Source organism: Caretta caretta, chromosome 4 (assembly GCF_965140235.1).
Source record: "Caretta caretta isolate rCarCar2 chromosome 4, rCarCar1.hap1, whole genome shotgun sequence".
Classification (NCBI taxonomy): Eukaryota; Metazoa; Chordata; order Testudines; family Cheloniidae; genus Caretta; species Caretta caretta.
Genome location: NC_134209.1, coordinates 108441284 through 108458141, shown reverse-complemented (window position 1 = coordinate 108458141; position 16858 = coordinate 108441284). Strand labels below are relative to the sequence as shown.

Below are 16858 nucleotides of genomic sequence, written 5' to 3'. Positions count from 1 at the left end.
TTTGCAGAGGCTGCAATTAGGAGTTTCTGAACTCTACTTCAGCTCACACACTATACTATATATACCACCTTTTGTCCAAGGATCTCTTTCTGCTTTACAAACCAAATTATGCCTCCCAATACCCTTGTGAGGTATATATGTATCATCTTTATTCCTATGAGATAGAAGTTAAGAATTGAGGCTCAGATATATGAAGAGACTTATCAGTGGCATAGCTGTGCTGAAAACCCAGGTCTCCTGACCTGCATTCCCAGTTTAAATATTTGCAGTGACACACCATTAATTTCCTTCTCCATTAGTTTGAGAAGACTTCCATAAAGGGCAGTGCAGAATAACTTTTATTTAGTTCAGAAAAAGTAACCATGAAACCAATTACTGGTGGTAGATCTTTTGTAAAGTCCCTCTTGAATAAATAAAATTATACTAAATGGAAACAATGTAGTAAAAATGCTGTTTGGCTGAGAAATAGAGCTTTAGTTAGATTTTATAGTATATACAAAGCTGGTCGCAGCTTCTAAAATTCCTTGCATAAATCTGTTTAAGTGCAAAAACTGTGATGATGATCATTTAAGTACACAAAGACAAAAAGGATTAGAGTTCAGTGACATCTAAGTGTTTTACAAATTGAAAAACTATTTTCCTATTTAGAGCTGCAGGCGAAGATTCAGCATGCTCGTCAAATATCCATTTGAATAGAAAAAGCATTATAGTAAATAGAAACTTATACTGTAGTGAATTTTACGTTTGTCATCAAACCATAGTCTAGATCAATTCTATCCAAAATCTACTCTTGGTAGGATTAACAGCTACATTATGATTTTATAGACTTTTGCTGCACAATGTGCATATGCTGTTTTCCCCTCACAACACACTGAAGTATAGAAGTGTTTTCAATGCCTAGGTACAGTAACTCCTCGCTTAAAGTTGTAGTTATGTTCCTGAAAAATGTGACTTCATGTGAAACGATGTTAGGCAAAACCAGTTTTCCCATAAGAATTAATGTAAATGGGGAGGTGGGGCGGGACTAGGTTCCAGGGAAATTTTTTTCACCAGACAAAAGACATTATATACATAAACAGTATATGTTTTAAACAATTTTAAACAAACAGTTTAATATTGTACATGGCAATGAATGATTGTGAAGCTTGGTTGAGGTTGTGGAGTAAGAGGGTGGAATATTTCCTAGGGAATGCCTTGCTGCTAAATGATGAACTAGCAATTGGCTGAGCCCTTAATACGCTGCTGTTAATGTCTCCTCACGCTCTACAAGGCAGCATGGACTGAGGCAGGAGGGAGGAAACACAATAGATGCAGGGCAGTAGCTGCAAACACTTTCCTGCAAAAACTGAACATGAAGATGAGCCCATGCTATCCAGCAGGAGTGCACCACTCCCTCCTCCTGACGGCACATGCACAGCTGCGCAGGTGCTGACTTTCCAAAGTGCTGAGGGGTGCGTACATGAGACAGAGACAGACAGAGACCTACCATATCCCGTTAAGTGCGTTGACCCCAGTTCAAGTACGTTGCCCTTTTAAGCAGATCAGCCAATTCAGACAGGAAGCAATAGCTTCCAGCAAGTTCCCTCCTTTCTGTCCCTGAGTCCTGTCCCCCTTCTCCGCTTTGTGGAGAGGGGAAACCAGGGGATACGGGCAGGGGGACATCCTGATATCAGCACCCCCCTCCCCCAGCAAGCAGGAAGCTCACGGGAGCAGCTCCAAGGCAGAGGGCAGGGCAGGAGCGGCAGGTCGGTGGAGGGACAGCTGAACTGCTGCTGGGCAGCTGCTGAGCCACATACCTTACAGGGAATGTAGGGGATCTGATCGGGGATGGGGGAGAAGCTGCTGGCCCCCCTGGTTCTAATCCCCACAAGGAGGGGCTACTCTTCCAGAGAATCCTGCAAGCAGTGGACAAAGCAGGTAGCTGCCAAACAACATTATAAGGGAGCATTGCGCAACTTTAAACGAGCATGTTCCCTAACTGATCAGCGACGTAACAACAAAACAATGTTAACTGGGACGACTTTTAAGTGAGTTACTGTACTCAGTTTTGTGCCATCATGGTTTGAAGAAAAAAAATTCAGATGCTTTGTATTATGATTTGATTAAACTTTCTGCATAGTTAAGATTTCATAGCAAGGTTAAAGAGCTGCTTTAGTAACTAAATATTCATTATAAGCCTGTTTATTTTTTAATCTTGCCAGTCAATCTCCAATTTACTTTAGAATAATAAGTAAAAAAAAAATCTACCTGTAACATCAAATATGGCATTTTGCTGGAAGTGAAACAATCTGAAATTTTTGGAAATATCTGCCTAAATATTTGAGAAAAGTGAGCGTTTGAAAAATGAGAACTTTCACTTTTGTGGAAGCAGGAAGGCTGTATGACTACTTTTGTAGGAGTTTAAAGTCTGTAGCTAATCTTTCAAAGCTTAGAGCCTCTGCAGAGTTAATAAAGTCTGCAAAGTCAGCTTGAGGGACTTTGAGAAGGTGGCAGATGTAGCTGTGAAAAACTAGGGTGTAATACTACCAAGCAGGAGACAAGATATGCCACTTGGGATGTAATCATTTGCATTTTGATGGAGAAAAAAATACCACAGTTCCTCAAGGAACTGGAGGGAGGATTATCTATAATGTTAAAGAAATTCCCAGGCAAAATCTTCAAGGAAGTTACAAATACCTGGAAATACATAGTTAAGGTTCCACAAACAACCTTAATTCTGACATTGCATTGGCACCTATATTTTGTCTGTCCACCAACAGTCTCTTTGCATCCAGCCACATTGTCATGCCACAGTTCTTTACCATTATGGACAACACATTGTGAACTTTTCTACCGGAAATATAGATCTGTAAACTCCTTCCAACTCATCAGATCTGTGCCATCAACCCAAACTCTTCTCCACCCGTACTTTGACAACTGGAATTACAGCATTTCCTTTCATTCTCTGTATGCCCTCCAGAAACAACTTTGTCAGATCCACTGTTAACTAAAAGTTGGGCTGTCTGTGTTCCAACTGCAAAGAATAATGTGCCTCTCATATTTCACAACACATTCCTCCTTCATAACCATACATGCCTCAAACATTGTGTTGTAAGAGACTCATTTCTGTGTACCATCTCTGAAAGTACCTAAATGTAAAATAGTTGTATGTGTACTGTACTGGGCATTGTCCACCTCTCTCCCTAGCGTGATCCACAGTAAGAGTTGACTACAGCCCCCAGCGATACAGCCTGACTTTTCAGCTGAATCTGTGAAAACTCATGCTTTTAGCTCTTTGGGTACCTGGTTTAATATCCAGTATGTTGACCAAGATGACATCTGTCGCATATACATCTTATATACCTGAATCTCTAGGTAAATCAAGGGATGGGCACTGGCTCAGAGTAAAGCTTAACTGTGAAATCTTAAATATAAATTTCCAGATTTTTCAAACTTCTGGTTTTTTATTAAAATTTTAAAATGAGATTTGAGTGATTTGACTATAGTTATTTATAATTTTAACTCAGTGTTTTGTCTGGGATTCAACATAAATTCCTGCAGCCTCTGACTCTAAGTGCACATTGAATTTGAGTTGAGTAAGGCCCTCATCCTGCAGTGAGATTTCTGTGGTCAAATATCAGCATTTCTAGATCACCATTGACCTCTGTAGGGCTCTTTGCAGTTGCAAGCCTCTTGGCCTGGATCTTATTGCAGGATCAAGGCCCAAATCTGCCTGGTGACTTAAGGAGTATTTTTTCTATCCTAATGTTTTACATTTTTGTTAAAATTGTGGCAGTGCCCTCAGCCTAACATGAAGAAAAGTTATGCTAGTGCTCTTCAGATAATATGAACTTTAGAGCTAAGTTTAAAATATATTTACAAAATTAATTGATTAAAATTGGGGAAAATATTTTTTTATAAATTAAATGGCCACTAAAATTTGGACTGTTGTTACTAAAAAGTTAAAAACAAATAAGCCTCTGCTTTTGTAAGTTTGTACATCATTTGGCCATTTTGCTACAGACCGAAAGCCAGCGGAGGGAACACACATTGAGTAACCAATCTAATTCGCAGAGCGATGCTGACATTAGACACTGGTGATGCTGATGGCAAAGAAGAAAAGGAGGCAGACTTTAGTTGGCTTTTATTTAATCAGAAGCAAACGTAATCTTTTGCAAAATGAAAAAGGACAAACTACTAAACTGGGAAATGTTAGTTCCTGATTTCTAAGAAAGTATTATTAAGAAGAGGGAGAGTGTTAAAATACACATTAAGAACTCTAAAAAGAATATGAATGGTATCCCATTATAAATTGCTGCACTTCCAAGTTACTCATGCTTGTGGTTCCCAGTATTTTTGTTCCCTTTGTATGGTATTAGTAGAGCACATCGAACATAAGTAAAAAAAGACCCAGATTTCAGTAAAGCCATTTTCAAACTTCAATTTTAGGGCAGCAGCAATGACTCTAAGGACAGTGTTGTTATCATTGCAAGCACTGTTGGCAGCTGCAGAACCAGACGATCCACAAGATGCAGTAGTGGCAAATCAGGTAAGATGTTCAGTGAACTACGTAAAACAAAAACCTTTTATTAATTATCTTCCTCTTAAAGGGACCTTGTCTATTAATATTTCATACCAAATTTAGTTTTTGGAGATAATAGCTTTTATAGATTTTAAGGCCAAATGACAAACTGTTTAAAAAAACCCTGCTCCTTTGCTATTTTTTGCAACCCCGACAGTGCAGCATTGAGAACCTGGAAGTGATCCTGGTTATTATAAAATCAAATTTCACTTTTGTTTTTCTCCTTATTTAGTCTGAGAGAAATGCAAAGAGTAAACAGCATAATGAAAAGTTACATTGAATTAAAAAAATTTCATCTTAAATAATCTAAAGAGTTATGAAGGAAGCATCCTATGTATTTGATGTTTGCAGACTCTAAAATTAACTGTTTTAGTTAATAACCTAATTGATATTAATAGAATTGTAGTTGTCTTGTAAAACTGTCTGGCCCAGTATACAGAGACAGAAAGTAGTGTTAGTTTGAAAATAGCCTTAGTGTAATGTATTTTACTAGAACTCATGTGTGGCCATTTAAAAATGTGTTGAAAACTAGATACAATCAATCCACAAGTGAACATTTTGTTAACTTTTGTTGAACAAAGACCCAAACATTGCTTCTGTAAGTCAGAGGGTAAAAGGTGAAGGTCGTACTTCACAGTGGCAAAGGAAAAAAGCTGAGTGCTTCCAGTATCTAGTAAACTTGTACATCTAACTTACATGTGAACATCCTATAGAGCAGGGGATCTCAAACTGTGGGTCGGGACCCTGTTTTAATGGGGTCACCAGGGCTGGCTTAAGACTTGCTGGGCCCAGGGCCGAAGCCTGAGCCCCACCGCCTGGGGCCAAAAAGCTCAGGTTATAGGCCCCCTGCCTGTGGCTGAAGCCCTTGGGCTTCAGCTTTGGCCCCTTGCCACAGGTGGTGGGCTCAGGCTTTGGCCTCCCCCTCCTGGGGTTGTGTAGTAACTTTTGTTGTCAGAAGGCGGTCACAGTGCAATGAAGTTTGAGAACCCCTGCTATAGAGTATGGTTAAAAGTGTGGAGTCATACCTGTGAAATTCTGGACAGGCAGTAAGGGTGCCAGGATGACAGCTGAGCAAATAATGGGCATTTTGGTTCATTGGAAAGTCCAAAAAAATCAGAAAAGTCAAAGAAATTGTTGCGGATTGAACAAAATAGTTTATTTAGTTTGAAGCATTTCTTTTACTTTTAAAATACAATTTACAAAATGTGAAGCAAACAATTGAAAATACCAAAACTGAACATTTTCAGAACTTTTTTTACCAAGTCAGTTTTGGCAAAACATTGTAATGCCACTACATTTTGCCCAGCTCTAGTCAGGTCCCCCTATCTGATTGTCACTCTAAGCTAGCAGGCTTTTGAAAGATTTTACAGTAGCTCCCTATTATGCCAAACTGACTTTCAGAAAAAAGCAGACAGACCAAATTGAGATCAATGCTTCGCTACCTGGGAGAAGCTGTTTGAGAAACTACACCAAAGTTCCTGCTCTCAGTAGCAGGTGCAGACGTCCTAGAAAGCACTGATATAATGATGTTGTAATGCTTGCTGTGTGAATGAATGCACCCAAGCAGTTCTCTCAGAGCCTGAGTTGCTGTGTTCATGCCTGAATTGTTGCAAAGACAAGCAGGGCTACCATATATTTTGTACAAAGCATGTCTGCACCAGTTTCCTTGCTAAATGTACATTCATCCTTGCTCTCACATTGGTGGGGGTTTCATTTTTGGTTAAAATAAAAACTATTGCTCCAGCAATGACAACTGAAATATTATTTCCCTCCCTACATACTGACAGTGGGATTTATAAGAGCAGTCAAACAATCTTCTAGCAATATTGAGGGTGAAGAGGTTTTATCTTCAGAAATGAAAAACCTTTTTGTAAAGTTCTTCTGTTGGGCTAAACCACTGAGTGCTGAGGAGCAGTGCTATGTGCTACTTCACACCAGGGTTTTATGGTGGGCTGGTGGGGGCATGCCCAGTGATTCTGTGGCTCTGCTGTTGTAGGGAGGATTTTGATGCCCCCACTACCTGCAAAGATCTGCAGAAAGGTAATTTTACTGGGTTTTGCAAAGGTATAAGGATTTAGCTCTTAATTATAACAGTTGATGTTTTTACATGCAACTGTCACTAATGTGTTAGTATAAAGAATAAAAGTTAGCAAAGAAACTAATTTAAATATAATTTGTTATACAAAATAAATACAAATATACTTATATAAAATATATTTTATATATTTACAGATTAAACATTCACAAGGATAATCCCTCACATGCTTGTTGGAATGTCATTTTCACAGAGACTAGGTGGTTAGGTAATATCTTCTATGGGACCAGATTCTGTTGGTAAAAGATGCAAGCTTTCGAGCCACACAGAGCTCCTCTTCTGGTCTGGAAAAGGTACTTCCAGTGTCACAGCTAAAATACAAGGTGGAACAGATTGTTTAGCATAAGCAGTTAGCACATATTCTAAGGGACCATTCAAGGCGACAGCCTGTTAACATCCCTGCCATCATATGACAAAAAGAAGGAGTTAGTGGGTTACAGCTTGTTATAATAAGCCATAAATTCAGTGTGTCTGTTCAGTTCAGGATTTCTAGTCTCTAGCAGAGTTATGAATTTAAGCTCCCAGGCTCGTCTTTTGAAAGTGTTGTGCAGGTTTCCTTTGAGGATGAGGACTGTATCAGGTGTTAATGGGTCACTCTATCTTGAATGGTCCCTGAGAATGTGCTTGACTACCCACGCTAGGTTTCAGAGTAGCAGCCGTGTTAGTCTGTATTCGCAAAAAGAAAAGGAGTACTTGTGGCACCTTAGAAACTAACAAATTTATTGGAGCATAAGCTTTTGTGAGCTACATCGGAATGCATCTGATGAAGTGAGCTGTAGCTCACGAAAGCTTATGCTCCAATAAATTTGTTAGTCTCTAAGGTGCCACAAGTACTCCTTTTCTTTTTACCCATGCTAAACAATCTGTTCAGTCTTGCAGTTAGCTATACATTGGGAGTACCTGAAGGAGAGTTCTGTGTGACTTGGTCTCTCTCACCAACAGAATTTAGTCCAATAAAAGATATTACCTTACCCATCTTGTCTTTCTAATATCGTGGGAGTGATGTGGCTATAACTACACTGCATGTTTTCTTATAAACATTTTAAATTCATGAATTTATTTACACGTGTTGAATTACCACATTTCCATGTAATAGACATAGGGTTCCAGCTACGCCTCCTGCAGATGATGGGATTTAAAGCCAAGAAATGTGCACAACCAAGTCTAGTTTTAGAACTTTGCGGCTCTTTTAAGTATAGTACAGCAATCAAAGGATCTAGATGTAGATGCAGATGCAAATTTTTTCTTCTAAATTTCTTGGCTATTCAATCAAGAGCCAGATATTTACCAGTAACTACAGACTCTTGTGCATGTTCTTGAAGCACTAAAACCTAGACTTGAATAAGGTTGTTATGCGAACATTCTCTATTAAACAATTTTAAACTTTTCCTCTTCTCAAAATGAAGCCTAGAAAGCAAACAAATGAACTAATAGTGTTCTGAAATATGTATTTGAAAATATAGCTGAAAAGAAACCTTCATGGATTTATTTTTGGGTCTCAGAGAAAAAACAGGCAAAAACTTTAGGATGCTATTAATAGTTTAAGTATTTATTTTTTAAAAGACCAAACCTTTTTTGTGAATATTTGGTTTGTTTAAACTTTCCTTCAGTTGTAATGACAATACAGTGCTATTTATTGGCCACTTCATGAAGTGGATTGCTTCCAGTTTAGGGGACTTCCCCCAACCTTAATATAGTCATCTTCATCTGTTACCATTGCATTTTTTAAGGAGCATTGCTTCTTAAATTATTGTAATGTATAATTCATTTTGAGATTATACAAATGACACAGATTGTAAGGTCTTTGGGACAGGGACACACTTTTTGGGGGCAATGGAGGTGGTGTATAGTGCCTACCACAATGGGGTTCTCGTCCATGACTGGTCTCCTAGGCCAGTGGTTCTCAACCAGGGGGTACTCAGAGGTTTTCCAGAGGGTACATCAACTCATCTAGATATTTGTCTTGTTTTTCAGCATGAGCGAATCAGTACACACTAAAATTTCATACAATGACTTGTTTATACTGCTCCATATACTATACACTGAAATGTAAATACGATATTTATATTCCAGTTGATTTATTTTATAATTTATATGGTAAAAATGAGAAACTTGCTTTAAAAGTATGTAAATTTCCAATTTTAAAAACTGTTATTAAATATAAGGATTACTAAAACAGGGCGCTCCTATCTTGCTGATCTGAAAATGTAATTTGTGACAAATGAAGCATACCTCAGCTTTCGAATGCCTGACACAGGCTGGAAACTTTCATTGTTGTTTTAAGGTAAAGTTCTATTACATATGAGAATTTGTTTTTTGGCAGTATTAGTGTAAACACTTACATCTTCCACACAATTTTTCTAGTAAGTAAACCTACCTTCAAAACAGTGGCAGGCCTCCAGCCATTTCCATGTGACAATCTGTTTCTCAGCTCCTTTTTTTTGTCACCAATGATATCAATATACCTACTTCCCAGGAGGAAGTCTAGTAGTAAAATGGCAACCCTCATTGAGACACTGCAGACCTTTTCTCAGTAATGAAGGTTCTAAAAAAGACTTTTTTAAAAAAAAATAATTGGGGGAAACGCTGTAAGAAATATAGTGTGTGTGCAATTCAGTGAACATTACAACACAGTGAGTTAGTTTCTGCTCTCAGCTACACTGGTTATGCATATTGCGTATCTGGACAAACATCAGTGTAGTTACTCTGGCTTTATGTCAGTAACTGAGCAGAATTTGATTGTACATGTAAAATATATAAACTGTCTTATCAGAATATAAATGCAAACTCATTGTTACCTGATGCTTGTGAGTAATGTTTGTGTAGGTTTGAATCCTCAACAACAAACCAAAAACTCCAAATTTCATTTTGGAACTACGACTAATTACAAGATTTGAAGATACTATATATAGAAGGAATTACAGAATGGAATTTGCCAAAATCAGCTAGCCTTTTAATTGGACTTTGCTAAATAGTTATATGGATTTACTTTTTTCTCTTTTTGTATAGTACAAACAAAACCCAGAAATGTTCAAACAGACAGCTCGACTTTGGGCACATGTGTATGCTGGAGCACCAGTTTCTAGTCCAGAATACACCAAAAAAATAGAAAACCTTTGTGCTATGGGCTTTGATAGGGTAAGTATGTGTGTATATATGTGTACTTTTTTTTTTTTTTTTTTTACAAGTTAGGGGCAGGGCAGCTATATATGTAATATGAGCTATAGCTCAAATTATAATAAAAGGTTTGCTATTTTCATAGCCCTCAATAAATCTGATCAGTTTATTTTGCTGACTGTTTTTCTTCTTGGTGACAACGACTGGATGTTTAACATAGGATGTCTTATGTACTAATAAAGTACTTAGAAAAATCTGTTCATTTAATTATAAAATGAAAATTACTATGCTTTTAATGCTAAAAATTCTCAGTTGAGACTGTAACGACTGGTAATTTAGCAAATATAGATCTTGATAAATGTGTAAAGTTTTCAGTCTGACTTTCAGTGCTACAGCTGGGTTTATGTGAAGAGCAACTTCACACCCTGAAAAATCTCACTTCCTTCATTTTGTTTTTACAGAATGCAGTAATAGTGGCCTTGTCTTCAAAATCATGGGATGTAGAGACTGCAACAGAATTACTTCTGAGTAACTGAGCCATGTAAAGAGCTGCTTCTGTAGTCCAGCTTGCCCTTTCTGAGGAGCATCACCATCTGTTATTTTTAGGATTCTATATAGATTCTCTTTTAAAACTGGCACTCTTGCCTGATGATGCTATCTAAGCACTATTGGAGACTGAAAAACTGCTCTGTAAATAAAGCTAATTAAACGTCTGTGTAAATTTAAAAGGGGAAATACTTTAATTTTTTCTTACTAAATATTGTAAAAATTCTTTGAGCTCAGCTAAAACAATGGGGCGGGGGGGGAACATGCCTACTTTAGTGTTTAGCAGTGTGACCAAGACTAGCAGGAATTTGCTTCAGGATTTTGATTTAATTATTCAGATAACATTGAGTGTCAAAGTCATCAAAATTGTTAGTGTCACTCATCCATCTATCTTACTGTTTTTAACATGGATCCTATGTGCCTGTGGATTGACCTATATTTGCATGCTTGTACTTTACTAGACATTTTAGATAGGGTAGCTGAAGAGAGCACCATTTAAGTACTTGAATGTTCTTGTTAACTTTTTTCCTGAAAGCAGTTTCAAGATTTATCAAAAGTTCAAAATGGTGACCTGTTCAGAACCTCTTTCTTAGTCAGGTGACTGGGAAATCTGCTTATTTGCCCTCTCCAACAACACACACCTAAAATATCATTCTGGATTCCCTTCCATAATCTGTGGGTCTGGGTGCCATTAACAGTAGTTTAGTTGCCACTTTAAATGGTATATTTTGAATAACCAGTAAATGTGTTTAACCATCATACTTGCTACACAATCATAAAAGTTTGGTATGTCTGGACATAGCACAAAAAAGTGGAGCTGCTTTTTGTTGTTTGTTATATAGAGGTCAGAACTCCTTCAATAAATTTGGATAGTATAAATTCACTGGATTTGGGGGAAGAACAACTGAACAATTCTCGTATACTGAGAATTTAAAAAAAACTAATGGAATATTTTTCTTTGAGTACTTGCTGTGATGCAATCAGCTGTTTTTTGCAACAGCTTTCTAGCTTTATTTTGAGCTTCAGTCTAAGGATTGCTTACCAGGTACTTTAAAAATTCACTCGTTTGCATTTTTCCCTAGTTGATACATGGAGGCTGGTGTTGGTGTTCTTACTGTACATACTTCAAATGCACATAGAAGTAGAAGTGTGTTCTCAGTTTAACTTTCTTTTGGATTGATGTTTCTGATAAACGAGAACTGAAATTACCTTCGCTTGTAAATAGTCAGTCTTTCTATTCGTATTAAAATTACATTTCATCCTGAGTTTAAAAGCTTGAAAATTATTAGTTTGCAACTTCAAACAGTAGTACATCCATCTAAAGAAAGTTGTCATGTCTGTATGGATACAGTTGGATACTTCTGAAAATACATCAGACATGAAACTTTCAGCTAAAATAGAAACTGAGTAGAGACTGGGGATTGTGGATGATAGTGTACCATAAAAGGCTTCTTTTCCGTGACTGTCTTCTCTTAAGCAATAGTCTAATAAGTGGGGGGAAATGTACATTCATTTTGCTTGAACTATAAAATGAGCTGTAACAGTGTCATACTTCATAGAAGATCCAGTTTGTAAATGATACTGGAAGCAATGGGGAATATTATTAAACACCTGGAGCAAAGTAGTAGGGGGAACAGAACTAGAAAATAGAGATGGAAAAGACCTAACTAATGCAGGATTACTCCCTGCAGTCATCTATCTAATGTGTTCATACTTTAAAAATACTTGCAGAACACAGACAGTAAATTTTTAACTCCCATCCGTGCAATACTAAACACAGTTGCTATAGTCTTTCTGTACTGCTTTCTAAGGTTTTATTCATTGATCATATTTCTTGGATTTTCTTGCAGTAGTGTAAGTCATTTTCAGAGATGCCAAAGGAAACAAGACTTTTTTTTGTTGTTTTTCCTTGATATTTATTTATTTTTGTTAACAATTAAAAAGCTGCTACTGCTCAACTGGTTTGTTAGGTAATAGCTGGAAACAGTAGAAAACTATGGCAATTTTGCCATTTGTGTTAAAATCTCAAGTTACTGTCTTTTTCTGTTATGTATAGTTTGATAAGAACATTTTGATCATTTCATTTACATGTTATTTACCCTGGTGGTAATTGTAAATGGCTGACTACTACTTTCCCTTGTTCTGCACTGCTATTTATCAAAGAAAGGAACTTGGAAATCATTGGGGGACATAAAACTTAATTATAGCCTCTGGACCTGTCATTTTGGTAACAGGATTAGTCTCTTAGAGAGGACTGTGAGCACATCTCAAATGATAATCAGAGCAAAGTTTTCCAAGCATATAAGGGAGGGGATGGGATGGAATGGGGGGAGGGTGGAGAGAGAAGAAAAGAGTGGGGAATTGCTTTACTTCATCACTGTTACCACTGAAACAATTCCCCATCATGGATTTTCTCCTGCTATTTCCTTCACCCAGTACCTCATTTTCTTTGTGGTATTGCAAACTGTTCTCCTAATACAGTTCTGTTCAAATGCCAGTGTGTCCTTTCCTCCCATGGATTTAGTAACTAAGGTACTTGACTCAGTGCCAGCTCGGATGCTGCAGCAAGGAAGTGTCTTGAGCTGGATAGGGAAGTGACCCAATATTAAGCAGACATTCATAATGTGAGGTCCCTATGAATTTGAATCCTTTGTAAGGAACATTTTTCTATTCTTGGGTAACTAGCAGAGTTGAATATAAGGTTATGTTGTACCAGATTAGTGTAACTGCAGCCAGGGATGAACCCTAGGAATCTCTTACTGTTTGGGTGTTTTAACATAGTAACTTTGTAAAGACTAAATTGTAGTTCCGTTTTTTTATGACTGAACATCTCTATATTCAGGGCCCTGTGCATTCACGACTGTGGAATTGCTATACAATCTACTCCTGCTGCAGATTTGTGCAGCACATTTACACTTAGTTTAAAAACATCTAGGCATAATGGCTGCAAATAATTTCTAAATGTAAATTGATGCCTTGTCATCTTCCTTAGTCTGCAAGCAGACAGTTTAAAATAATAACTGTGAAGTCTGAACAACCCCATTTATCTCAATAGGTGTTAATGCTGTAACTTAGTGACTCCCTAAATGTCAGCTAAATTTCACTGCTGAACATTTTAGCACCAACATCTAGTTAATGTAGTTTATCAGTTGTTTTCGGATAGTGTTGTTGGTGAACAAGAAATTTCAGTCTTTTCTTGCCCCTCACAAATTTTGAAGTAGCTTCTGACCTTATTCAGAGGCAAAGAAAAGTTGCCTTTCCTATTGCCAATAGCTTCAACTCCCTCACGGGTGCCGAAAGGTCCATTTATACCCCATCTAGTTGCCAAAAACCCCACAATTTTTAAGTTCTCAATATGAGAAACTCACATAGGGAAACTAAAACTTACGGACAATATAAAAAGGACACTACTGATGTTACACCACATTTAAGTAAAAGGCTCCATTTTCTGATTTACCTGAATTTGCCACAAGTTTCCAGTCTCAGAGTACTGCCTAAACTAGGGGCCTTATAGCAGAATTTAGGTCCAGCTTGCCACAGAGTACATGGGGCCTTGACTGTAATCAGTCAGGCAGTATTTATTTATGGAATTAGGTACTACAAATTTTGTTGAACTTAAAGTTTGTTCTTGATTTTCATTGTATTTAACTTTTTTCTTTCAAGTAAATTAGGATTGGGAACACTGATGTTTGCATCTGGTGTCTGAAAGGAGAAATTCATTAGCCAAAAAGAGACTTATCTTGAAACAGCAGATCTACATTCTGTGATGTGGATAATGGAAACACTTAAACTATGCAAAATTAACCTTCATAAAACAGCTGGAAGTCAGACCTGGCAGGTGAGAGAGTACAGATCACTTATTTAATGGAAAACAAAATACGATTTCAAGTAAAAGCTCTTGTTTACTGTGGTGGCTGTCATTAATATGAAGAGGTCAGCTTTCAGAGCCAGGGGCGGCTTAACTGTGTGCATGCCCATTGCTTGCTTCCTATGGAAGCAACAAACAGAGCCTAGCTTATTGTTAGAGAGAAGCCCAGGAAGGGCCAATGTTAACTAAAACTTACTTACACGGCTAAAATATTTTGAACACGTGTTCAAGGGGGACAAATGGGATTAGGTGATTGTGATGTTGGAGTGGAAGGGCTTCTCTACACACACATTTAGTTCTCAGCAAGCTGGGGTATAAACCTATTCTGTACTAATAGTTCCTTACTGTGCTTTGAGCTACTCCAGTTTCAAAGCAGCATAGCTCCAAGTACTGTAAGGAACTGTTAGTACATGATAGATTTATACCCCAGCTTGCTGAGAACTAAATGTTTGTGTAGAGAAACCAAAGACTCTTAGTGGATGTGATCATGGATTGTTTTGTAGAACATGTGACAGCAATTGGCTAAGCAGAGGACAGTTAAAAATGTTCATTTTCCCATGCTTTTTACTACATCACAATAGTAAAACATGAAGTAAAGCTTTTCTGGGAAGAGCATGTAGATGTTTTCACTGTTAATAGCCTAATTTTCCAAATGTTGCTTTGGTGACAGAAAAGTGTTTATCATTTGTCTTCAGTTAGACTGCTGATCCATATTAAACATATTTCAGTAAAAACATATACTATGACCTTCCCACTTTAATGTTACAGCTTCATTAGCTGATACATCATTAGACATGCAAGGTATGTGTTGCTTCTCATTTGGTTATTTCAACTATAATGCTCTGTAGGCAACCTCAGCAACTTTACTTTTCAGATTTGTTACCCATGGACCAATTGTTGCAAATAATTTGCACTGTACTGTGACGTTACCTGCTTGTGGGCAGCATAAAAAATAGCTAGCCAATTGCTTATGAGGCTGAACCATTCACTGAAAACGTAAGTTGAAATACCTAACTCTCAGATGAGGAAATGTACTATGAAAGTGCTGTATTATCCGTTTTACAATTTGCAACAACTGCTCATGCTGAAGGATGCTGCTATCATAGGAATGCTGATTTCAACTGTTGAAGAATCCCACTTGTGAGATACCTTTTCCATCTCAAATTTTGATTTTTTTTAAAAGTTAATAAAGAATACTGGAGAAGGTTTGTTACTGAGCATTTAATTTCCTGTAAAGGGTGAGTGGGAGTGGGCTGGACTGAAGCATCAGTGTTTTTTGTCTTGAGAATAAAAACTACACAACACTTTTGTACACAAATGATTTTTTAAATAAATACACATTTTAAAAGATGTTGATTTTCACTGGGAATGCTTAACAATAAATGCATGTTTCCCTGAAAACAGTTTTCATCTGATTTCTGGTAACACTTCTTCCTCAATCTGAGATGGACTGGGAGGCAGTGCACCATGTAAAAAGGGGGAATGAAGTTCAAGGTAACTTTGATGTCAAAAAAAGGCTTACACATTTCTTGTTCAAGTAAGATAAATCAGTGTAATGAGGTGAAACCAAGGTCAGAAAAAAGCATGTACAGTGCAGCTAGGACCTGATGAAGCCCTAGAATACTATAGCTATGGTAACTAAGTTTTTGACTTTCCTGCCACCATTCCATTAAAAACAGCACTGGCACATCTTTCTGGAGGAACGATATAGCTAACTTGTCGAAAAAACTTTTCTAGGCTTTTTTCAATAGACTACTACTAATCCATGTTCTAGTTACACATCATCATATAGGTGGATTGTTCAGTTTGGGTAAGCTGTATTCATTTCTTTATATGGAAAAATGTGACAGGCCATCCTCTCCCTGTGGATGTTGGAGATGAATGGCTGGCTGCTTCATCTTTCAGCTGTATGAAAGATCTGATAGAGGTTGTGGTATTCCTCTAACTTTCCAATAAAACTATTACCAGTTACATAAAACAGCCAGCCAGTCACATTAAAATAAAATAGAGCTCTTTCCCTCCCACTCAGTCAGTTCTTCATCACTGGTATACAAAGGCTAACCTAGTACTTATGAACTCTTGATTGTTCACGTAGGTCCCGCTGACTGTTCCTTTGTTTTCATTATAGCATAGCACCAACTCTGTCATAAAGGTTAAGATAAACATGCAGAGATGGAATGGGTTTGGTCTTGTAAATTCTTTCAAGATTCTGCAACAAGGGCTTGAATTCCTGTAGTGCTGGATTGGTAAAGTAATATTCTAGGAGTCTAATTCAGGTATTTAGTGTGAACAGGGTAGGAAAGCTGGCATAAGAGGGTAGGGAAGAGTTTTGTTCCCTTTTGTGTGAAGTGTTTAATGTTCGTATGTTACACATCCAATCACAGAGGTAAATGTTTTATGAGTTTCTGGTATTTAGCCATGGCTCTTGCTAAATGTGCTGTGAAGCACACTTCCAGGGTCACTGCTAATGCAAGGATCTGAATTAAGTCACCTTTCATCTACTGGTTGTGACTACAGAGGATGATGGCATTGGAATGGTATAAGTCATATAGAGAGGTAGAAGGATAAAGGGACCCATAACAACTATTCAACTTCTTCCCCCTTGAAGGAGCAAATAGAACCCATCCCAGCCATGTTGGAGGAAGAACAAGTGTAACGTGTTTAAAAGCAT

The 16858-nt window shown here is 37.5% G+C and overlaps 1 protein-coding gene across 4 annotated transcripts in view; it reads left to right on the top strand.

The window, feature by feature from the left end:
- Nucleotides 1-15395, top strand: part of UBE2K (ubiquitin conjugating enzyme E2 K) — a 64371-nt gene extending 48976 nt beyond the window's left edge. For all 4 annotated transcript variants that reach the window (XM_048848536.2, XM_048848538.2, XM_048848539.2 and 1 more), the window contains 3 exons: nt 4429-4528; nt 9666-9794; nt 10235-15395. In XM_048848536.2, the coding sequence (XP_048704493.1) occupies nt 4429-4528; nt 9666-9794; nt 10235-10309 (304 nt within the window). In that variant the 3' untranslated portion in view covers nt 10310-15395. The remainder of the gene's footprint in view (nt 1-4428; nt 4529-9665; nt 9795-10234) is intronic.
- Nucleotides 15396-16858: the final 1463 nt, after the last annotated feature.